This window comes from Bipolaris oryzae (assembly GCF_000523455.1).
Source record: "Bipolaris oryzae ATCC 44560 unplaced genomic scaffold scaffold_36, whole genome shotgun sequence".
Taxonomy (NCBI): domain Eukaryota; kingdom Fungi; phylum Ascomycota; class Dothideomycetes; order Pleosporales; family Pleosporaceae; genus Bipolaris; species Bipolaris oryzae.
The window spans coordinates 22,675-44,651 of NW_006911312.1; the positions used below are offsets into that span (position 1 = coordinate 22,675).

At 52.4% G+C, this 21,977-nt stretch overlaps 7 protein-coding genes across 7 annotated transcripts; 3 read left to right on the forward strand and 4 right to left on the reverse strand.

The window, feature by feature from the left end:
• Positions 1-2,101: 2,101 nt before the first annotated feature.
• Positions 2,102-4,549, reverse strand: COCMIDRAFT_35120 (uncharacterized protein; the record flags this gene model as incomplete). The annotated part of the gene is made up of 3 exons (XM_007687964.1): positions 2,102-3,154; positions 3,209-4,384; positions 4,439-4,549. 3 exons carry the CDS (start codon positions 4,547-4,549, stop codon positions 2,102-2,104), a joined length of 2,340 nt encoding a protein of 779 aa, XP_007686154.1.
• Positions 4,550-6,025: 1,476 nt separating this feature from the next.
• Positions 6,026-8,283, reverse strand: COCMIDRAFT_35121 (glycoside hydrolase family 78 protein; the record flags this gene model as incomplete). Its single annotated transcript, XM_007687965.1, has 4 exons — positions 6,026-7,102; positions 7,165-7,364; positions 7,427-7,657; positions 7,713-8,283. The coding sequence occupies 4 exons, from the start codon at positions 8,281-8,283 to the stop codon at positions 6,026-6,028; spliced, it is 2,079 nt and encodes a 692-aa protein (XP_007686155.1).
• Positions 8,284-9,189: 906 nt separating this feature from the next.
• Positions 9,190-11,836, reverse strand: COCMIDRAFT_24756 (uncharacterized protein; the record flags this gene model as incomplete). The annotated part of the gene is made up of 3 exons (XM_007687957.1): positions 9,190-11,463; positions 11,523-11,629; positions 11,698-11,836. The coding sequence occupies 3 exons, from the start codon at positions 11,834-11,836 to the stop codon at positions 9,190-9,192; spliced, it is 2,520 nt and encodes an 839-aa protein (XP_007686147.1).
• Positions 11,837-12,090: 254 nt separating this feature from the next.
• Positions 12,091-12,480, forward strand: COCMIDRAFT_3691 (uncharacterized protein; the record flags this gene model as incomplete). The annotated part of the gene is made up of 2 exons (XM_007687946.1): positions 12,091-12,351; positions 12,406-12,480. 2 exons carry the CDS (start codon positions 12,091-12,093, stop codon positions 12,478-12,480), a joined length of 336 nt encoding a protein of 111 aa, XP_007686136.1.
• Positions 12,481-12,674: 194 nt separating this feature from the next.
• Positions 12,675-14,558, reverse strand: COCMIDRAFT_35124 (uncharacterized protein; the record flags this gene model as incomplete). Its single annotated transcript, XM_007687966.1, has 3 exons — positions 12,675-13,739; positions 13,791-14,359; positions 14,411-14,558. The coding sequence occupies 3 exons, from the start codon at positions 14,556-14,558 to the stop codon at positions 12,675-12,677; spliced, it is 1,782 nt and encodes a 593-aa protein (XP_007686156.1).
• A 718-nt stretch (positions 14,559-15,276) lies between these two features.
• COCMIDRAFT_3693 (uncharacterized protein) lies at positions 15,277-19,218 on the forward strand (the record flags this gene model as incomplete). The annotated part of the gene is made up of 3 exons (XM_007687947.1): positions 15,277-16,374; positions 16,456-19,084; positions 19,151-19,218. 3 exons carry the CDS (start codon positions 15,277-15,279, stop codon positions 19,216-19,218), a joined length of 3,795 nt encoding a protein of 1,264 aa, XP_007686137.1.
• Positions 19,219-20,181: 963 nt separating this feature from the next.
• COCMIDRAFT_24759 (uncharacterized protein) lies at positions 20,182-21,346 on the forward strand (the record flags this gene model as incomplete). Its single annotated transcript, XM_007687958.1, has 2 exons — positions 20,182-20,231; positions 20,287-21,346. The coding sequence occupies 2 exons, from the start codon at positions 20,182-20,184 to the stop codon at positions 21,344-21,346; spliced, it is 1,110 nt and encodes a 369-aa protein (XP_007686148.1).
• Positions 21,347-21,977: the final 631 nt, after the last annotated feature.

Consider the following 21,977-nt stretch of genomic DNA (forward strand, 5'->3'; position numbering starts at 1 on the left):
CCGCCGGGCTGCGCTGCTCTGGTGCACTGGCGGACGAGAGAGCCGGGGTTGGGCGTTGGGTGGGCATAATCCAATTGCTGCTGACACCGGATCATGACTAGACGACTGGGAGTGGGTGTGGGCTAGCTGTCCACAGATTCTATGGAGAGCATGCTGCATGCGCGACACGATGCGGTCTAGGTGTAGGGGGGGGAGGGGGAGGGGGCGATCGCCTGCTAGCCGCCACCTCCGCCCGCCATCAGCCCTGCCGCCCTACCGCCCCACGCTCTCCCTGCCTTCTCGAAGGCCCAGCAAGCCCAGCAAGCCCAGCAGGCCCAGCTCCCATGCAATCCATCCGCCGTCTTGTCTCTGCCTCACGCTTCGCTGCCCGGCGCAGTCACATAGTACCGCTACGCGTGGCGCCCGTCACGCCGTCTCGCCGCCATGGCCCACGGGTGCTGTGCTCCAGGCTCGTGTAGGCGTAGCCTGCACAGCTTCGCCGCCATGCCGACGGCGGCGCAGGTGGCTAGGAGTCATCGCCCAAGCCGGCGTATAGCTGCGCATACGTCTACATACGTGGCTACATGTGCTGCCTTGCCCCCCCGTGTAGCTTATGCTTGGGTGCAGCCTCTCCGGGCCTGTAAGAAGCCCCATGCTTATCTCTATGGCCAGTATCTCCGGCCTACTGCACGTAACTTGTGTCCTGCAGCCCGCCGCAGAGACGCACTAGCTGCCCATGGTCCTTTTCCGGTCATGTGGGGTAAAGCTCGTTGGGCTGTCCGTGTGGTGGTATGTATGTATGTATGTATGTATGTGTGTGAGTGTGAGTGTACGTGTGGGTGTGCGAGTGTGGAGGCCAAGCTTGTTTCCGCTGCAAAATAATCGATAGCCGCTGCTTCCCCGTGCTTGGGCAACGTCATTCTCGCCATATCCCCATGGTCAACTCTCCAATGCCTCTCAGACAAGAACACATGTTTGCACCAATTTTGGGATGCATACTTTTTTCTTCTCTCTCCACCTGCGCACAGCCAAAAGCACAGTCGTTCGCACTGTTGCACCTGCTCAATCGAGCTTAACAGGCGGTCTTGTGCAAAACAGGAAGGACCGTAGACACCGCGGACCCTGATGTTAGAGGCAAGATCCTCCCTCGGCATCTGCCTAGACACACAGGAGATGAAGCCTATTGCAATCATAGACGCAGCTCATCTATCCCTCTTCCACTCCCAATCTAATGAGCGCCTTCCCCATGCGCACATAGTCTCGCTGGATATCAAGCTTTCCGCTCCGCCTGCACACACTAACACTGGCTTTTGCTTGGCCCATCCCTGCGCCCGCATCTTGTCCAATGTCACTTGTCACTACAATTCTTTTCTTCCGTCTACTCGGTTTGCAATGTTTTGGATTTTGATCAATCGTAGCAGTACACGTCTCCTTTTGTCTTCTCCCACGCACACACACACACCCCTCCCTTCCATCCATCCTTCCATCCTTCCACTCCGGGCAGCAAGCTTGGATGCATGCAAAGCCCCTCTGGCCCACGCTTACATACAAGAACTGGATATAATAGCAATTAAAAGCATACAAGAAAGCGAGAAACTGCGCCAATCGCGCTCAAAATTCCTCCCATAAACTCCCTTTGCGCCGCAATTCAGCCGCTCACCCCAAAAAAGACCACAATAATTTGAACAAATGAAGAAGCCAAGGGGGCCCCGCCTCCGCTCTTCAAGCGCGAAAAAAAAATCTTAGGGCACCAGTGCATCAAACAGAAGGAGCACTTGGCCGGCAATCTGACGTGCAGCCCTTTTGCTTGCCCCTGCTCGCTCCTGCTCGCCCTGTACGTGGCGAATCTCCCAACCACTCGCTCTGTAGTTCAAAATGAAGCCATGAGTCTCAGGTGAAAATTTTCACCCTCATCAGGTCGCTTCCTGGGAAGGAGTGCATGCACTAACCTTAGCCTGATAGCCCAAACCGACAGCAAGCACAGCCAGAAATGAAGAAAAAAACGGACAAGACATTGAGCAGCCGTAGCGTGGTAAATCCTCTTTTGCCGGAAAGCATGCAGTCATCTTCGGCACGGCCTCGTGCAAGCGCCCAGGTGGAGGTGCAAACAAGCATCGCTCTCCTAGTACCCGTCGCCGTCGTCGGTCCACCCCGCTTCAGACCCTTCAACCACACGCACCATACTGCCGTCGTGCTCGCTCGGCGACTCTCGTCCTCCGACGTTGCGTATCCCTCGGACCTTCTTGCCTTGAATCGCCCGCGGCGTAGATGCGTGGCCGCCTTCGGGTGTGTAGCGCTTCATCTGCCGCCGGTAGTGATGAAAGTCGACTTCTTCCTCAGGAGCATCGTCCGACTGCTCACTAAATGTCTCCCAGTTTTCAGACCCAGATTGCATCGTCACTCCCGTGCCAGCAGTCCCTGTTGACGACGTCTGCGAGATTTGTCGGCTACTTCCTGACGACAGTGACGGCGGAGGGTATGTGGGAGTGTAGGTTGGAGTATAACCCCCGCTCAGTGTTTGGCTGTGTCTCACATACGATCGGTCATCATAGGGGTCCTCTGGTGGCACGTTACGCACAATGCTCTCACTGCGTTCTCCGCGGTTGAAAGCAAACCGATTCATCGGAGTCTCCACCGGCGTCGGCTCCGGAGGTATGAAGAGGTCTTTCATCCGTGGGGGAGGTGCCATGGGAGGTGCTTTTCTTCGCATTGTTGCAGACTCTTCTTTTGAAGCCGTCGCTCGATGGTGAGGTGAACTCCTACCCGTTTGTGTGCCACCTATTTGCGAGCGCGATGGTATCTTGGACGGACTCTTCTGCGCCGGCGCTGTCGAGGACGACGATGATATTGTCGATACCGAAGTCCCAAAACCAGAAGAAATGGAACTGGACATGGTATGTCTGGACACACTTGCCCCGTAGTTCGACACAGGGGTCTTCGAACGAGTTGGTGGTGGTGCTCCACCGCGAATGGTTCCAGCACGGCTAGGAGCAGCGTTCCTCGACACTGTCCCTGACTTACTCGGCATGCCACTGTTTGAAGGCGTCTTTGCACGCGGCGGAGCTGCTGCTGCTTTCGCCGCAGAGGCATATAGCTCGTCAAGGTAGCGGTTGCCATGCACCAGGAATGGACGTCCGTATTCGTCTTCCCAGTTTTCTAGGATGTTTTTCAGATCCTGTCACAGTGGCGTTAGCTTGGTCATTTTGTCTTGCAGGTGGGGTGTACTTACAGATTCAACCTTGGGCAGCTCCTTTGCGATGCGCTTCCGCATCTTCTCTTCACGCAGAAGCTTACCTGGATCACGCCTCTCACCCTTGTTGCCGCGGGCCATGAGACGTGTTGCGTCTTGACTCGATTGCTGAAGCTCATCACGCTCTTTGATCAGTTCGCGGTGTCGGTCAATCTTTTGCAGGATGGGGAGTCGCTGTTCCTTTAGGGCTTCAAGTCGGGCGATTTCAGTTTCGTGTGCGGCCAGCAGTGCATCGCTGCAAACATCCGAAAAGGCGGGCGTAAAATCCAACATTTCCTCCTCGGAAAAGTAGAGGGCATCCCACAGGTCCTGCAACTTGCATCGGGCCTCTTCGACAAACAAGTGTAGGTTCTGCCGCTTGAGTTCGTTCAATCTGGCCAGCTCATCCTCATATTCGTTGATGGTGCGGAGACCACATCCGCGGTTGCTGGCAAGGAACTGTTTGCGCTCCCGCTCTTCGACTCCCAGGCGATCCCAGAGATCCTCAATCGTTGCACGCAGTTGTCCGAGTCGTCGTTCGCGCCCGCGCTTTTCCTCGACCAGGCGTTCCTTTTTGGCGTGTAACTCGTCGAGGTCGTCCTTGTGAAGACCAAGTTGTTCGGGGGAGTCGCGATAGTACTTGACAATGGCGCCATCGGTCTGAGCCTGGGGGGTACCCAGTTCGGCCCAAAGCTGAATAATCTCTTGGCAGACTACCTGCACTGTATTTATCCGCCGTGTGTACTCTTCGTATACGCGCGTGAACTCGTTGTCAAGTTTGGTTACATAAGCCGGTGAGATGTCAAACGAGGGTGAAACGGTCGCATTCGGCGCAGTGGGTGGGAGCTTGATCTGTACAAACGACGATTCGAGGTGGGATGCGTACGACTCGAGTGCTTCGGCGAGTTTTCGTACTTGCTCGAAGCGCTCCTGGTGTCGCCTGCTCACCGAGTTGTATTTCTCCTTTAGGGATTGCAAACAGCGCGTTAAGGGGAAGGTAATGGCGTCATCATCATCATGGTCTTCGTAATTCGGATTCGGCCTGCTGTCGTCGAGCGAGGCTTCCATTTGGCGGATCGTCTTGAGGAGGCGATGGGCTTCCTCGGTCATTTCATGTTTCTCGTTGGTCACCTGGCGCAATTGGTTGTGCAGCGTCTCGGACAATGCAGAGAAGAGCTACCAGACTGTCAGCAATCGCATAAAAGTCGGACATGTACGCCTGTCGCATACCTCTGCCTCGCGCGAGTCTCGCTCATGGCTGGGGACACCGATCTCGTCGAAGAGGCCGTGCAGCTGGCCAATGATTGTCGTGACCTGCTGGGCTAGGTAACTCGTGTCCATGATGTCTGCAGCCCCGCACGCGCAATATTCCAAAGCGCATACAAAGTTTCGGTTAAAAGCAGAGCCGTGGATGCGTTGTCGTTGTGGGTAGGCACAGTGGGGAAGAAGCGAAGAAATGCGCGCGCGCTTCCTATAGGAGAATGCCGTCGGAGTCGCGTGCGTGGAGTGCAAACGAGGGAACAGCGACGGAGGGACAACACAACGCGAGCGCACCACGTCTTTGGGACCTTTCCAAGACGGCAAGAAATAAAAGAGTGAATACAGAAAGGCAGTGATGCAACTGTTGAGAGGTTGGGCTGTAGATCAAAGTTGCCAGCGGCCTAGTGGTCATAGTCGTTTGTGGCCCCCTCTACCCCCGGACTATTTTCAGCCCTCGGTTGCGAGGGGCAACCTCCCACCTTGCCAATTGCGCCTCTTCATAGGAACGCCTGTTTCACGCCCAACCTTCTGTCGGCCGCTTGGAGCGGGGTACTGGTTCGACAGCGCGGCAAACTGCTGCTAGCTCAAGGGTCATGCCGGTAATCGTGCATATCGTGTGCGTGCATCGCCATCCTCCTGCGTGGCGCTGGATGATTTTCCTTTTCTGGCCCGTTGTTGTCATGTATTACAAGACGACGTGCATGCGATATCCTTGATCCCACCCAGACTTGACCGGAGGTGTAAGAGCAGGCTGCGTACAGGCTTTCTTCCTTGACGACAACAACAACAATAACAACAACACATAAGCATCGAGTCCATACAGCAACTTCTGGGACTCGGTCGATCAGTACATGGATCGCCCATCGCTACGCCCGTAACAGCAGCGACGACATGAGCCGTCGTCCGCCACAACCAGTTTCTTGGTAAGAGTAGTCTGCATCGCGAGTCAGTCAGCCTTGAAAGAAGAAACCATTGGAGCACTAAGACCCATACCTAAAGCGCATGGTATCTCAAATGATACAATTGCCATGTCACTCGTTGCTCCGTCGACACAAACGCCGTCCATTGCGCAGCAGAGACTGCTACTGCATGTCTAGTTTTCCATGTTACTCCAGGTAACCACGGCTATCGGCGCACTATCCGCAAAGGAGCCGCCCATGTCGCTTACGGTTACATCTTCCTCCCACTACATGGATCAGCCCCATAAGTTTTCCCGGTCTCGTCAGCGGCCCATCAGCCGCATTGCAGAAAACCGGATTCTCTCCGCTCTGCGAGGATTTTGAGTAAATACGGGCGGGTTCCTTGGGGAACAACAATATCCAAGACTTTAAATCAAGGCACAACACGGGCTTGGGATGCACTTTTGTCCGCGGAATACGATCAAATACCGCGAGTATTCGCCGGGACACATATATGTTGAGAATTTAGTGCGGGAATGCGACCTGGAAAAGAGGAGATGTTGTCTTCCATTACCCTAGGGTGGCTAGTATACATACCCTACATGACAAGAAAAACAGCTCACAACTGACACATGATTTATTGAAACCAGACGTTATACTACAGGAAAACTAACTCCGAACACTGGAACGTAGCTGTCCACTTGCCGCCAGCCACATCCTGCAACAATACACTATCCTGTCCACCTGCGCTCACGCTAATATTCACGGCGCAGTCCTCACTAGAACTCTGCGCTTCGCTCAAGGTAACCCGGCCATCGCAGTTCAGCACAGGAACGTGCACTTCACCCGTCGTTCCCTCGGGCGCCTCAAACTCCACCACTACCTTGCTGTCATCCAGGATCTGGGTCTTTGCGCTGAAGAACCCCAAGGTCGTGCTGTACCCTGCATCCGCAAACTTGAGACTGTCGCCCAGATTGGGCGCAATGCGCCAAGTCGCTCCACCGGCTGTCAACAGCTGTACACCGGCAATATACTGGGTCAACGAAGACGTAGGACCGGTTGCCCAGCCATGTGCGTGACTAATGCGTGCGTCATTGTTGTATGGCGCATAGTGCAACTCTCCAGTAATGCTATAGCCCTCGATAAAAGTAGAATTAGTCATGCGCGGGTCGTCGAGCATGAAGCCCCATTGCAAGTGCATGAGATCTAGAGCAGCCGTTACGTTGCGTGCGAGAAAGTGCGTTTGCAGCTCAAAGCCCGAGATGAATGGTGAAATGGCGTCTGCAGCCTCCGGCGCGGGCGCACCATACTTCGTCCATCGCTCAACCAGACGATTGCTTATCAAAGAAGTCTGTTCCGCGCTTTGAGTGAGATTGGCAACAACGGCCCAGGCATTTCCATCCTGAGGATTCAACGTTGTTGTCTCATTGTCCTTGTACATGCCTACTTCCTCGTCCCAGAGCAGCTCGTTGGCGGCCGTCTTGATGCGCTCGGCTGTCTCGCGCCAATCTGACACGTTTGCAGTGTCGTTGAGAGCACCAGCAAGGTAGATGGCTTGGTAGAGGGTGTAGTAGAGAATGGCGTTTGCCTCGATATTGTGTCCGCCCATTCCCTCCCGGAGCCAGTCCTGGGGTGTAGTCACATTCATGAGACCAGTCGAATCAATGTTGTTGAGTGAGAATGAAAGAGCGAATTTGTATTGCTCCCATAGAGATCGTAGGTACGACAAGTCGCCCTGTGGAAAATAGTCAGTCAGCTATAAGAGAATATTATAGTAAAGATGGGGTGAGTTCCTACAGTGTAAAGGTAGTGATCCGCCACACCGATCAAGGTGTAAAGATGGTACGTGAATGACACTGCAGTGAAAAAAGGTCGACCGGCATAGGGCAGCGTGCCAGTTGTTTGATTCTGGATAGCAAAGAGTGAGTTGAGAGCATTCTCAACCGAGACGACATCGTTTGTGGATACGACTACTGCGGGTACAGCAATGGCCATGTCTTTGGGATTTTGTTAGCACTCTCTCATTTTCCAGATAAATCGTCGTGGGAGTAGAATGTACCTCCAGCCCAAACAAGCCTATCCCTCTTCGCTCCATCCACCAATGTACTTGTGCCTTGAGTAATCGTATAGTTGTTGTACCACGTAACATTAACCGGACTCTGGTCATCCGTACTCGAATATCCCGTTTCCCCCAAATGCACCAACGCATTACCCGTGTCCGGCGGAACGGTACACAACTGATTCGTATACGCACCCGCATACCAAATCCGATTCAACAGCTCATCTACTCCTTGTTAGCCAAAAGTCGCGTAAACTCTCCCCCCAGCAAAGAAAAATCCACTCACCATCACAATGAAAATACCCAGTATAATTCCCAATCGCATCATCCGCCCAATGCGGCATAGCCGTATAATGCACCTCCGCCCCCGTAACCTCCAGACTGCCCGTCCCATTATGTACCAACGTCATATATCTAAACCCACCGCGCATCTTATCCCTCGGCGCGGTATACTTGCCCGTGCCATTGACGCGAAACCAAAGCGTCTCGTCTTTACCCGCGTCGGCAGTAGCATCGCTACTCCGATTGCTAATCCACAGCGAACTCTCAGAGAAGGTGACGCCGATGTAGTCCCCAGTTAAATCTACGCTACCGCCTACACTCACGCTCACAATGCCTGCGATGTTGATACCAAAGTCGAAGGCTGTGGACGCGTTACCAGTGAACACCGCGGTGCCGTTGCTTGCGCCTTGAAGCAGAGCTTCCGGGTTCGACACGGAGCCGTTGCTGCTGTGGATGGAAACAGGGAGTAGGGTCCGTGATTTGGGCGCGAGAATGTATTCGGAGTAAGGCAGTGAAGTGGCGGATGCCACCGTCGCTGCTACGAGCACGAGACGAGGTAAGATAGACGTCGCCATCTCCAACCCTCTTCAAAAAAAAAGAAAAAGAAAAGCCTCTTTCACAGCGAGCTAGATATTCCAGTAGAAAGGACACCCAAAGTCACTTATATACACTCCCCCCCCTCCCGGACCACTTGCACCTCCGCACCTCTCCATGACATTTCCCCAGCGATCGCCGCCTCCGCCTCCCCTCCCCCCTCATCTCCACCTTTTCAAACGGCAAAAGTACACAGAAACAGAGGTTAGACCTCGCAAGGGCCCCCTCGGGAGACAAAAGTTAGCTTCGCTTCGCCCCAGCTTCGCCCCGATACAACACCGAGACCACGAGTTTAACAATGACTTTTGTTACCCGAAACCAGCGAAAGAGAGAAGAGAGAAAAAAAACCAGGTTTATTTTAACCCACCCCCACCCCACCCCCGGAGCTAAAAGGGGGGGGGGGAGGGGGAAAGAAAATGGGGCGAGGATCCTGGGAGAACAAGAAGAAGAAGAAAAAAACGCGGGGTAACGATGGTAGGAGTAGAAAAAGTTGTTGATCGTTACCTGATCTGAGCTACCTTGTGACGGTTACTAAGGCAAATTGGGGGGTTATGTAAAGAAAAAAAAAGTACGGTAAGCGATGTTGGTTATTGAAGCTTCTCCACATTTTGGGGTCTTGGCCTACATAACCCCGTTGTTGGTCTTGGTTAGTCTGGTGCAGGGGTGTGACGGGGAGGGATGAATCGTATTTTGCCTGGGGCGTAGTGTATAGTTACATCAGAGATATTGTACTACTGGCGTCATCAAAGGACTCAACAAAAAGGCAAGGGGAGCGAGTGGGCCAAGAAGACCCCACGAATTCCATGCTCGTAGCGAATAGTTTTGCATTAGTACTACATACAGCGTACCCCATTCTATCTCCTTCGCAACGCAATGATCCTCGGTTCTTATTTCTTGCTTGGGGGCAACATGCCGAGTAACCTCTCCACTTCGATAGCGGCACTTCCGCCCGCCTTGGCTCGAATCTCCTCGAGCAACTCCCGATCCTTGACTTTGAAAGCTTCTTCTCCAGCCTTGACTAACAGGCCACATTTGGTCCACATTTCCACGCGCTCAGGTACGGACAGTGACGTGCACTTTGGGATAAATACCGATGCGACTCGAGTGTTGCCTGCGCCTAGGATCTCATTGAAAAAGGGTTCCCAGCCAATAGGACTCTTCTTTTGCTTGGCAAACTCTTCAAGCTCGATCCAGTGACGTGCTGCGACTAGGGCCCGGAGCCGGATGTACGTATAAGTCTTGTCGTTGATCTTGAACTCTGACTGCACCTTTTGGGCGCGTTTAGTGTGGCCCTGGCGAATCAGTTGGAAGATTGTTTCGTTCGCCGAGAGGCCAATGTAAGTCTGGCCAGGTAATGTGCTACTGGGACTGGCGTCCCTAGGTCCATTGAGGTCATTCTCAAATTGCGTTTGGAGACGAAGAAGCTTGGCTGCATCGTCTATGGATTGGCGTTGGAAGATGGCTGTACTCTCGCGAGAGTCTTGGAGATATTTCGATGCCAACTTCAACTTGTCTTGTGCGGCAGCCTGGTTGTCTTGCGAAAGGGCTTCAGATAACAAAAGATTCGATCCATCGAGTCGTCTGTCATCTTGGTAGTAAAGATCCTTCAGTAGGTCACGATCCTGGTCCCAAGCTGACGACTCGACCAGAGCTGTGGCGACCGGTCGGCTATTGATGACCCGGAAAAAGGATGCAAGTGGTAGCTTCTTGCGGAGGTGGAGAAGGACATGGTAGATCAGGTCAGTGTCACCGGATTCAATGGCCTTGTCAAGTGCAATGTTGTCTTCCTTCATGTTCAGGAGCAAGGGTACTTGCTTCCCTGCTCGAGGTTCATAGTTCAGGAGATCCGTTGCAAGACGAACACGACCTTCATCATAGGCCGCCCGCGCAATGTCTTCAAAAGAAACGCCTGGCTTTCCATGGAGCTTCTTGACGATCAAGCTACATATTTCTTCTTCCGGGTCCGTAGAAACACGAACCTTTTGCTGCGCCCAATGACCGTGAATCTGATTGGCTGGCAGATGCAGGTATTCGGCGATTCGTAGTGCTAAGAGATATTCACTACGATTCGTGAGACGTTCAATGAGCTTCTCGGGTGTCATGCGACGGTACTGATCGTAACTGAGTGGCAGTCCAACCTCGTAAAAACGCACAGCGTTGAGGACTCGTAGTGTATCGCAGGTATCGACAAAGTCATCGGAGGAATACAAGTCCAACACTGACTTTCCGTACGAGGCAGCCTTCAACAATGACTTCTGCCAATGAATATTGTATTCATGTGCAGCAGCCTTGATACAGGTATCCACAGCCTCGCCTAAGCTAGGACGTATGAGCTGAATAAGATCGTCTGCTTTTGGACTCTTTTGCTCCAGAAGAGACGAGGCCTCTAGTAGGTTTGCAGCAGGCGAGTCGGAGCCAAGCCTGAAGACATCGACGGCTTCGTCTGGCACTTTTTGGATAAACTCGCACACGTCGTTCGTGAGAAGGCGGATGCCGTCAATATCTGGTAATAGGTGCACCCAAGTATCGTAGTAAAACTTTGTTGCAGCACTCCTGGGGCCAATCAAATGTACTTCGTCTTCCCACGCTAGCGCAACGGCGTTTGAGCCGCACCATTCCATGTCCTTGGGCACTGTCTTGATCTTGCTGTCGTACTCGCTGAGCTTCTCGCTCCAATCACCGCTGACAACCCATACCTTCCCATCTTCGGTATAAAAGGCGAGGAACTCTGCGCGTGGACTGACGCTGATATGTCTGAAGGGCCCAGCATCAAAGTTCCTGTCTTCAGCTTCAGTCGCGTCTACGACGTAGAGTGTCGTTCCAATGGCAAGGATGACTTCGACCGAGCGCGAGAGCGAGTATGCAGGTGGGACTATGCTCCAGGATATAATGGGGTCGGTCGGTGGTATGGCAAGGAGTTTGGGGCGCGGTTCAGTGTATGAGGTGACCGAGATGAGGTGGTTGTTTCCCAGCAACGCGACAAAGCCGGTACTGTAGAACTTGCACGACACGACGCCCAGTTGGTCTGAATCATGACCAAGTGTAAAGGGCACGAAGTCGCCCTGTAGGCCGTAGTAGCATCGCACGGTGCCGTCTGATGTGACGACAAGCAGCTTCTCGTCCTCGGACCAGCCTAAGCCCCGGATGGGTCCCTTATCCCACTAGAGACTGTCAGCGTTGCCCGTCGTAAAGGCTCGCAGTTGATACTGGGGTGACGCACGTTGATGCTTCGGATGAGCTTGCCCGCGCAGCTGTAGATGTCGATGCTCGACTTGGACGGCCCTGGCCCGCGATATGTCTGCAGCTTGTCTTCATCGCGGTAGATGGCTGATACAGTCAGCCCAGTCCCAGTGCAGATATGCGCAGTCAATGGCAGGCAAGCGGGACATACCTACCTACAGCACCACTATACGGCGCCCCCACCACATGGTAGTTCTCGAGCTCGAGGTCCTGGTCGAAGACTGCCTGGTAGAGCTGGACTTTTCTGTAGAATTTGTCGCCGACCTTTTCCCAGTTGGCTGTTGGCTTGGACATGTTTGGTCGCGGACGTCGGGTTACCACGGCGCGAAGTGGTCGGAAGCCCGATGCGCGCCTGGTTGGAGCTTGCTTGGAGTTGCGGTCATAGCTCGAAGCACCCGCCGAGGCCTGTCACATCACATATGCACGACGTACGGAGGTGGCATTCAGCGGATTATTCGGTCCGTCTTACTTCGCAGAAATACAAACATCTTTTGAGTCTGGAGACGTGTAAAAAATTGCTAAATCGTGGTTTCTGTTACAAATATCCCATGGCTCCAAACACAAATCTCCCCACTCGTGCCGCAATTGTTACGTTGAAGTCACCTTTCGGAGGCAAATCAACGGCCCAAATCAGCGAAATCACAGGCGTTCCACAACGTACGATTAACGAAATCTACAGGAGAGCCTGCCAGCGAGGCTTTGATCCAAATGCGCCTTTGATCAAGATCCTCCCCGAGTACCTTGAAGACGCTCCTCGTGCCGGTCGCCCTCGTAAGCGAGAAGCTGTGCAAGAAGCTACCCCTGAGAAGGTATACTGTGATAGAAATGCAAGGGAAAGTGTTTGTACTGATACAGATATGAAGAGTCCTCAAAGAAGCGAAGAACAAAGATACGAAGCCAACAAGGATGCCTGCGTTGACGAAGGAGACGAGGTATGAAAGACTTGGCTAGTTGTAAGGGCGTGTGAGACGTATTTCATTCATCGTGGCACAACTATATACTACTATCTACGTTGGGGTCTGTGTCGCCCGTATCAAAAGAATAACGCCGTCGCTCATGCATCCATAATCAAAGTTCGTCCTGTGTCCTTGCCCAACTCCATCAAGGTAGCAAATTTCCTGGCCGCATTCGTTTACAGCCCGTGCTCCATCATACCGGCAAGTTTCTCATGCATTCCAAATCGTTCCACATCACTGCCGACCTTCTTGCGGAACATGCCAAGATCTTGGAGGAATGACTCTGCCTCATTCTGCAGCTCCTGCGCCAGTTCATCGTGCTGGTCACCCTCGTCGTAGCCTGAATCAGAGTCGTCATCACTGGCCTCTGCGTCAGCACCAACTACCTCATCCCCTTCGCCCAGCCACTCTCCGTTCTCAAAGTCTGGTGTCCCGAGCTCACGTGGTGGTGGCAGAACAATGGGGTTCTTGAGTTCTCCAAGGGCAAGGGCGAGATGGCGGCGCAAGGTGTCAATCTCTGCACGGAGCGCCATATTGAGCGGGCGGAGCTCCTCGACTTCCGAAGTGAGTGCTTTGATCTTTGCAGCTGAGACCTGGCGATTCTCCTCCATAAGGCGTTGCATGAGTGCAACCTGCCTCTGGTATTCATCCAGCTCGGTCGCTTCTTCCCTCTTGCGCTGGCTAGCAGCATTTACGCATACCTGCAGACTTCGGATCTGTTCCGACATCTCGGCAATTTGAGCATCTCGCTGTGCAGCAGACATGCAGTCCTGGTTGACGAGAGCACGGGTGCGGATGCGCTTGGCTTGGTCGGCATAGCGTAGGGTGGACAGAGTCTCGTCATAGTCGGATGGAGCTATACACGCAACCATAGCTGTCTTACTATTACCACCAAGAGAGTCTTTGAGAAGCCAAGTCAACACCGAGTCACGGTACGGGACTACCTCGCGTGGTCGTCGCCCTTTGGCACCATGTCGCCGGGGATCGGCCAGGGCAGCAATGACACGGCCAAGTGTCGTGAGAGACTTGTTGATTTGGGCCCCCTCTTTCAGACGAGCGCCCGTAGCTTCTGTCGACTTTGCACGTTCCGAGCCAGCAAGGTCGACCAGACGCATGCGCGCTGTACGCTCAATAGTCTCGTCTGAAAGAAGAGAATGAGTGATTTGCTTGAGGCGGATGGTAAAGACTGCGTGAGAACGGGATGAAGTGTCGTTCATTTTAGTAGATGCAACTGTCCGGCTCTATGCAAGTGTCAGTATAGGTTTGTGAGACAGTAGAAATTGAATACGTACCATGTCGCCAATCTTCATGAGGCGCGCGACATCGGCATAGCACTTGACTTCGGCTTCGGTCAGACCCTGCACGTAGACGCCATCCTTCTGACTCTCACGAATCTTCAGGTAGACGGGCGGGTTTGTCCTGGGTTGGAGCAAGTCGCGCACGTGCTCGTTGTAGACCTCAAAGTAGGATACCTGGACGTGGTAGTTGGTGTTGGGTGATGGCTCATGCCTTATCCTGGCAAACAGCTCCTCGCAGGTTCGCGGAATCAAGCCTGGGTTTTCCGGCGTGCCCATCATGGTGTAACTCTTTCCCGAACCTGTCTGGCCATAGGCAAAGATGCAGGTATGGTAGCCGGCAAAGTTGTGATCCAAGAACTCCTCACCGAAAGAGCGGTATACATCCTCCTGGTGCGCATAGTGCGGATCACTCTCGTCGTGCGACCAGTATGAGCGATCAAAGGTGAATTCCTTATCCTCGTGAAACCGACGTCCATTGCTATCGCTATCATCGGGCGCAAAGAGCGTAGTCTTCTGGGTCGCTGGGTCCATTCGGATCAGGCATTTTGTGCCCTTTTCCTTTTCTGCGGCCGATCAGTATGCGACGACATGTAGAAATTGCAGGAGATGCCTACCTCTCGGGACAAAAGCCCTGCATCGCACCACGACCTTGACATTGCCCGGGTCATCGTTGATGGGTGTTGGTGGAGACATGTGTGCATATGAGATGTCGGCGGATGCACGCATGGAAGGTGCCGAGGCGGTTGTATGTAGCGGATACATTTTGTCGTCCAGTTGGTCTCCTATTAAGGGGCAGTAAGATCGCCAGAGCTGTTGCGACCGGTCAATGTACACCAGGTGCATAGTAGGAGGTGGTGTTGAGTTAGTGCACGGATCGCTCCAGCCATGACTCGAGGGGCAATGTTTGGGGCGTGTCAACACGCCGTTGCCGGTGCGATGACCACCACGTCACTGCTTGGCAGTCCACCAGCCGCCCGTCTTGATGCCGTGGCGCAGCGGAAGCAGACATGATGGGTCGACAATCCCTACAAGCCACATGGATGATCACGGCGGGAAGAGATGGATGGACCATGAAAGTAGTTCGGGATGGCAATGCGCCGTCGGTCCCTAGCAATTCGCTCAACAGAGCATTCCCTGCTCCTAACCCGCCAGCCAAATGCCCTTCTACGTCATACGGAATAATAACAAATATCAACTCCGGTGCAAAACAAATCCAAAGTGGACGGTAGAGCATCCTCACCGACCATGACAGCTAAATTTGGATACCGCTCTTTTCTCAGCGTCGGGCATGTTGGATGTTGTCGGGCGCGAAGACGCCGTACCTAGCGACTAAAAAATTCGCCAGGAGAGATGTGACTGGTCAGACCCATCGCCTCTACCTGCGACGACAACAGAAATCCCACAACAGCGTTACACCGCACTGCAGGAAACGTCAGCTCTCCCCATTGTACGGTTCCGCCGACGGCACTTTCTGCCCAACATGGCCACTGCTGCAGTGCTGAGCCTATTGGATGAGCACACCCGGCAGGCCGCTTTTGACGCCAGCCTTGCCAAGCTCAAAGCCGCACCGCATGGCATTGATATCAGCGCACTCGACATTTGCCTTCGACTCTTACCCACCAACGGATCTGATGCCGGACCCGCGAGCACCCTGCAGCACGGGCAACTGTGGGACATCGTACTAAGCCGCCTAGCCGACGAGTCATCCTCAGATCATCTTTATAAGGTCGCAGAGCTATGTCTCAACCGCGAATCGCTAGTAGCAGCTCATCTCAAGACGGGGCTTTATGATGCCCTTGCTCGATCAAGACAAGACCTGTCTGGAAATTCCGAAAAGCTCGAGTCTGCAAAGACGTATCTGCATTTTTTGAAATGCTGTTTCTGGGTACCAGGAGCAGAGGACCACATGGTCGATGTTGATACTCTTAGTTTTCTTTCGGATTTTTTCGGTATCAATGGATTAGACGAGGCTGCCCACGAAGTCTTATCCGCTTTTTTCTCCCTGTTGAAGAACAAAAGGGGAAGTTCGCCCATCCAAATCGACCGTGTAATCAATGAGTCACTATGGAACAAACTGAGCACTCTTGATGCGAAGCGTTTTGCCGCCAGATCAAGCAATATTTACAGAACTTGGTTTCAATGGATCTCGCTGGCTGCATCGAATGGTCTCAAGTTCGAATGCGTAAGGGACGAACAATACTGGAAGAAACTGAGACTTGGCCTCGTCAAAGGCCATGCAGACCAGCGCAAGTACTGCCTCGGTATCATTCGACAGTCTTTCCTTGTTACAACAGATCGCATTGATACTCCAACAATGCAGTATACTGCAAGTGGCGTGGACCGAGAAAAGTACGATCTCTACTCTACCTTATTCGAGACCATCGTCCTGCATCGCTATACCGGGCAAGTGGAAGACTCTCTCTCGTCAATGACCAAACTGCTTGGATCCTCAAACGCTCTTCCATCAAGAATCACACCGGCAATGACGACTACTTTGCTCACTGCAGCTCTTGATCCATTGATTCAGGAGAGTGTTAGGAAGATGATTGGCCGCTGGTATATGGACTTTGTCATCCAGGTAAGCAGACTTCAACAGTGCTGATGCACAACATGACTTGATTACAAGCTGGTTTTCAAAATAGTAACCATGTTCTGATAGTGTCGTGGTGATATCAGTGGCCATATACACTTTCTCTTTGATGGATTCCTTCCATGGGCAACAGATGGGAGCCTCTTCACTTCAACGCTTACTGCCACCCGAACACAAACTACCTGTACCCATGGAGAAGCTTTAGCCGCTGTCATTGCACGATTCGCATCTGGTACTGAAGACAGCCCACTTTTCGTCCCTTCAAACGATGATGGTGCGCAAGAAATCGGCGTGGATAACCGCCATGGGCGTGCCATTGTATTGGGCGTAGTTCGATTCATCATTAACGCTCGCGGCCGGTTATTTCAACCGGCAATACTGTACTTAATGAATGGTCTCATAACAGGTCTTACCGCACGATACAGCAACTCCTCTCTATCAGGACGCCCAGATTTCGTGTCAGCCGATATTACAGAAATCTTAAGCCTTGCACGGCTTCCAGGTCTTCCTGAGGTGGCGAGCGATTTACATAGCATCCATTGCCGAACACTTTGCAATCTTGTCCACTCTGAATCAGAGCCTGAGATGTTGCCAGCTGAGGAATCTCTACGCGCTCGTTGTGAAAACTTGGAGAAGCAAGTGGATCAGTCAACAACGTTCTCCCCTTCAGATGACTCTACGTCCCTATCACTACAACTTTTCTTGAAGGACTTGCGTGAGTCAAAGCATAGCTGCATTCAGGGCCAGAGATTTGCGCCAGCCTGCAAGGCCTTGATCAAGCTGCTCGATCAGATGGACGTCAACTCTGTCGATCCAGATGAGGTGCATACCGCCCTAGCAGCACTTTGGGAAGAGGCTGAAATCCGCGACTTCATTCGGCCATTTGCTGTCCACTTGCCGCCCTTGATGTTCCATCCGACGTGCATACACATCTGTGCCACACATCACCAAAGAGATAGTGTAGAATCCGCAACGGATCTCACAAACCTTTTGTCCAAAGCTATGTCACGTCTCACAAGGTTATCCAAGGGCAGGTCCTACGTACTTGCAGCACTTGCAAGATCGCTTCGAAAAGCTGCTTTTGCAAATCCTTCGATCACAGGTATTCTTCCCTTTGAAGATTACATCTTAGACTTCGTAAACGATCCTGCATCCATCAAGCCAGAGTTCTTGTTCGAGGTCGTGGCTGCTGAAAGACTGCAAAGATACCTGCCACATCGAACATATACCTCGTATTACGGATTACGAGAATGGCACGCATACACAGCTGTCTTGGATGTTTTACGGCGGTTCCCTGAAGGGCAGTTAGATGTTGCCAAGAGCATTCTCAATCGCTTGCTCCAACCCTGGAAAGATCAACAACCACCAGTCGCCGTTAAGAGTCCCTGGAAAAAGACTCTACAGCTACAGGCAATCCTTTTGTTGAGCCATCGTTGCATCAGTGAGTCGGATGCTGATTCATATCTCGATGGACTCACGCATGCTCTGACACTAGAGTCATGGCCACGTTATCGCTATCTGCTCGAATGGGCGATAGCTCGTATTTATCGTCAGTTCCCAGGAAAGTCTTCGAGAATCATTGAGCAGCTGCAAAACTTGGACGAGTATAGTCCTATGCATATTGCTAGCTTGATCAAGCTTGGCCTCCTAGTCGCATCCTATGAGTCCGAGATGTTTACCGCCCAACTTATGATGCAGCTTAATGCATACTCGGCAAGTCCGAAAGTTCAGATACGCCACGAGGCGAACTTTGCGTTTCCGCTGGTCTTTGATCTCGCGACCAAAAAGGGTTGGAAGACAGTCGTCGAAAATCCTGCGCTCTTGTCCATGGATACCTTTATCAGACGTCTCGACAAGTTCAGTGCTTCGCCATGGACGATAAGAACCTTGAAGGTCGACATCGAAGCAGACTTCACCATGGTCGGTATTTTCCAGGGGCGGTACCTTTCAATTGAATCGCCAGAAGATGAGTTGGTCACGTATGGAGATTTCGAGGAGCTTGAGTCGGACGATCAAGCGATGCATATCGCCTCTCCTCCCACAATCATACAGTTGGGCACTGCGCCAGGAAGACAGGCTACTAGCGATGAACCAGCGACCGTAGCTCCTTCAGCTGTGTCTAATGAAGATCAAAACAGCCAGATCACACTACAAACGAAGGCTGGCATCGATTTAGACAACCTCCATCCAGCGTCTGGCCCACCAAACATGCAAAACCGGCGGCCCGCGTCTGTCATGCTTGTCGCATCCCTGATTGACAATCCCACAAACCTCGGAGGTCTCTCGCGTATATCCGAGTCTTTTGGGCTGGAGGCTCTATACATCGATGATCTCAAGAAGGTTGCGCACAAAGACTTCAAGGCAACGAGCGTAAGATCAGAGAAGCACCTTGCCATCAAGGAACTCAAAGAAACGGACGTTCCCGCATTCTTGTTGGAAGCGAAGAGCCAAGGATACGAGGTTGTGGGTATCGAACAAACAGACCGCAGCGGTATCTTGGGTTACGAAGGCGTCGATGGCGCATACCTGGGTAGTGATGGTGACACAATTGAAGTTGTCCGTAGTCAAGACGTTGGAACGCTCCCCAAAAAGTGCTGCCTGGTGCTCGGAAGTGAGAAAGAAGGTATCTCAGCCGAGGTACTTGCAGTCATTGATCGCAACGTGGAAATAAAGACTGTGGGCGTGACAAGAAGTCTTAGTAAGTTCTGATTCTCTCAAACCTGTGTATGCAGTTGTGAACTACCCTCTAACACCATTTTTGCAGACGTGCAGACGGCGGGCGGTATTGCGCTGTATGAGTGGTGGAGGGAATGGGGGGAGATGTCCAATTAAAAACGGTGACTAGGGAGCGACAAACCCTTTTCACATCTGTAAACTCCAACTCTTCATGAAGCCTCAAACCCTCGTGCATCCTTGGTCCCTGGTCATGCCCCACTTACTCCTGTGAACGGTACTCACTGATCAACGCTAGGCCTCTGCATCCACTTGTGGAGCTACTGCAAGATCACTAGGCTCATACCTTTCGAGTCGGGTTAGTGTAGTCACGGAGCTGCGAAGATGAGGCAGGTGCATTGTAGATGCACTATTGTATCAAGGACTACAGTGAAACAGTACGCTTCGAAAAGCCTCAGACATAAAATATATTCCAGTGTATAGGTTGAGTGTGGGTGGTGGTGTCCGATGATGGATGAAGTTGGTCTAGGTAGCCATTGGCGATACTACTACTTATTACTACTATAGACACACGTCCTCAGTCCAGACGCAGAACCCCACAAAAATAACAACGCGTCCACGTTGGAACACGTCAGGATTTGACCCCTGTCTCGAACGCCCTTATGCGACAGGAATAATAATTCAAACGACGTAGAAGGGACACATCTGGCGTTGGTGCTGTACGACGGTGAGGCATATCTTTGCCAACTCAGGCGTGCGTGGAGGCATCTCGCCCCCGCCAAGCAATGTGAAACTGCGCTCAAACCCATCCTCTCCTGCACCTCTTCGAACCACCCCTACTCTGCCCCAAGATCGCCGAGAAATACCCAGCCGTCACTCGCTCTTATTGTGTGAGCCTGTTTCAATCAAGCAATACGACTCTCCGCTTAAGCCTTCTCCCCCGTTGAACCGAAGCTCCTACAAGCATTATTCCGTTGCAAGATCCAACGCCAAGATGGGGCTGGTACAGTCGCTGAAACGGTCCTTTCAGCGCTCCTTGTGCGCCACAGTACGCGTGAAAATATAATAATTGGGACTGCCCACAATGAGTCCTCGATGAATGAACCAGATTACCTTATCAAAATGCCTTTCATGAACTCCAAAGGTGCGACGACGCTCGGCCACACTTTCCGGTAAGCTATAGTGAAACTCGGGACGATATCTGGCTCAACGGCTAACCATATGCAGAAACTTTGACCAGACTATCATCACAGTCAAAGTTGGTGCAAAGGAACATCCCGAGTCTTTCAGCTGCCATCGCGAACTTTTGAGGAGATGCTCGACATACTTCAACACATGCTTAGAAGAGCAGAGCAGCTCGCCTTACAACTCCTCTAGTTTGACGCTTGAGCTAGAGGATACCAGTCCAGACGTCTTCGATGCATTTATGCTTTGGCTTTATACAGGATTCATCCCGCATCACTTGATCGAAGGTGGCAAGGAGATTCATCCTCCAACACATGCTATCAGTGTCAATGGAAGCGACAGCACCAGTGCTCCACCTACAGAGCAAGGCGAAGGCGACGATGTAGATACTGCCTCATGGGGCATCGCTCTGGATGACGAAACCCCTGCAGATGGCGCATCAGCACCCGCCGAAGCAACGAACAGCCCAACAACAACCAGCGCAGAGAAGGTACAAGGGGAAGTTGAGGTTGAAAAGCCTCCGGTAGTACTACCTCCTCGCAACCCCGCAGAGAAGCCCGAGATACCCAAGGAAACACTATGCCCATGCTGTTCACGACCCTACAAATGGAGGAGTTTGGAAGGATTCCTCGAGCGCCGCTTCATATCGCTCTATGTATTCGCGCACAAATACTCAATTCCCAAACTAAGCCGCGCTGTCATTCTCGCATGGCAAACAAACGACGAGATTCTGCAAGTCATGCCCGACCACAGCAACGTCATTGCCGCATACGAGAGTCTCCCTCCAGACGCACCACTGTGCAGGTACTTCCTCGACATGTACTCTGTGTACTGGAACCCCGATCGCGATGACGAACGCACCATTCCTCTGCGAAGCCATCTGCCACAAGCTTTCCTATTTGAGCTGGTCACCATGCTAGCAAGAGGCGAGCGACCAAAGATGGAGAAGGAATGGTGCGAGTTCCACGAGCACGAGAGCGAAGAAGAGAAGAAGGCTTGCCTGGACGATTTAGCCAAGGATCCGATTGCGAGCAAGGCGCTCCGACGCATCAAAGATAGCAAGGGCTGGAAGGGTCTAGTGCTCAAGAAGGGCAAGAGGTGATGAGTTCACGACAGTCTGTATACCAATAGCATACGGAGGAGTTATTATCATGACCGGCGTTTGGAACTCAGCTGCAGCACCATTTATATGGAGCTGAGCGATTCATTCAATACAACATACTTTTTTTTCGCTTCCTCAAGTCACATGCGCACCGCCACCACCACCGTCACCCTTTCCACTGTTTGCAAACATGTGATCCCGCCGGCTAAAAATAGGTCCTACTACTTCCCCATCTCTCTCCGGACTTCGTGTTCAACCTCGTGTTTTTTTTTACACTTCAAGCTGACCCGCGGCCCGGGAACGGCGGGGAAACACGAGATCCCATGATCAAAGATCACGGATTCAGCTACAACTGAGGTCTTTTGCCAGCAACACCCCACTGGAGATTCCCATTCGCTCACTCCACAAACAATCGATACTTGGCTACTGCGCGCCGTGGCGCGGGAAATACGGATGTTCAATTTTCTTGGGTCAAGAAACGCCACTTTACCCATTGCGAAATCTGGGGTGTTGCGGCTGAGGCTTTTGGGTTTGAGCGGGAGGGTAAGTAAAGAGAGAGCTGTCAGCTTATTATTGGGGACGAAACTTTATGTCACTGGACCCTGGGGTGTTAGCTTTCTTTTGGTGACGA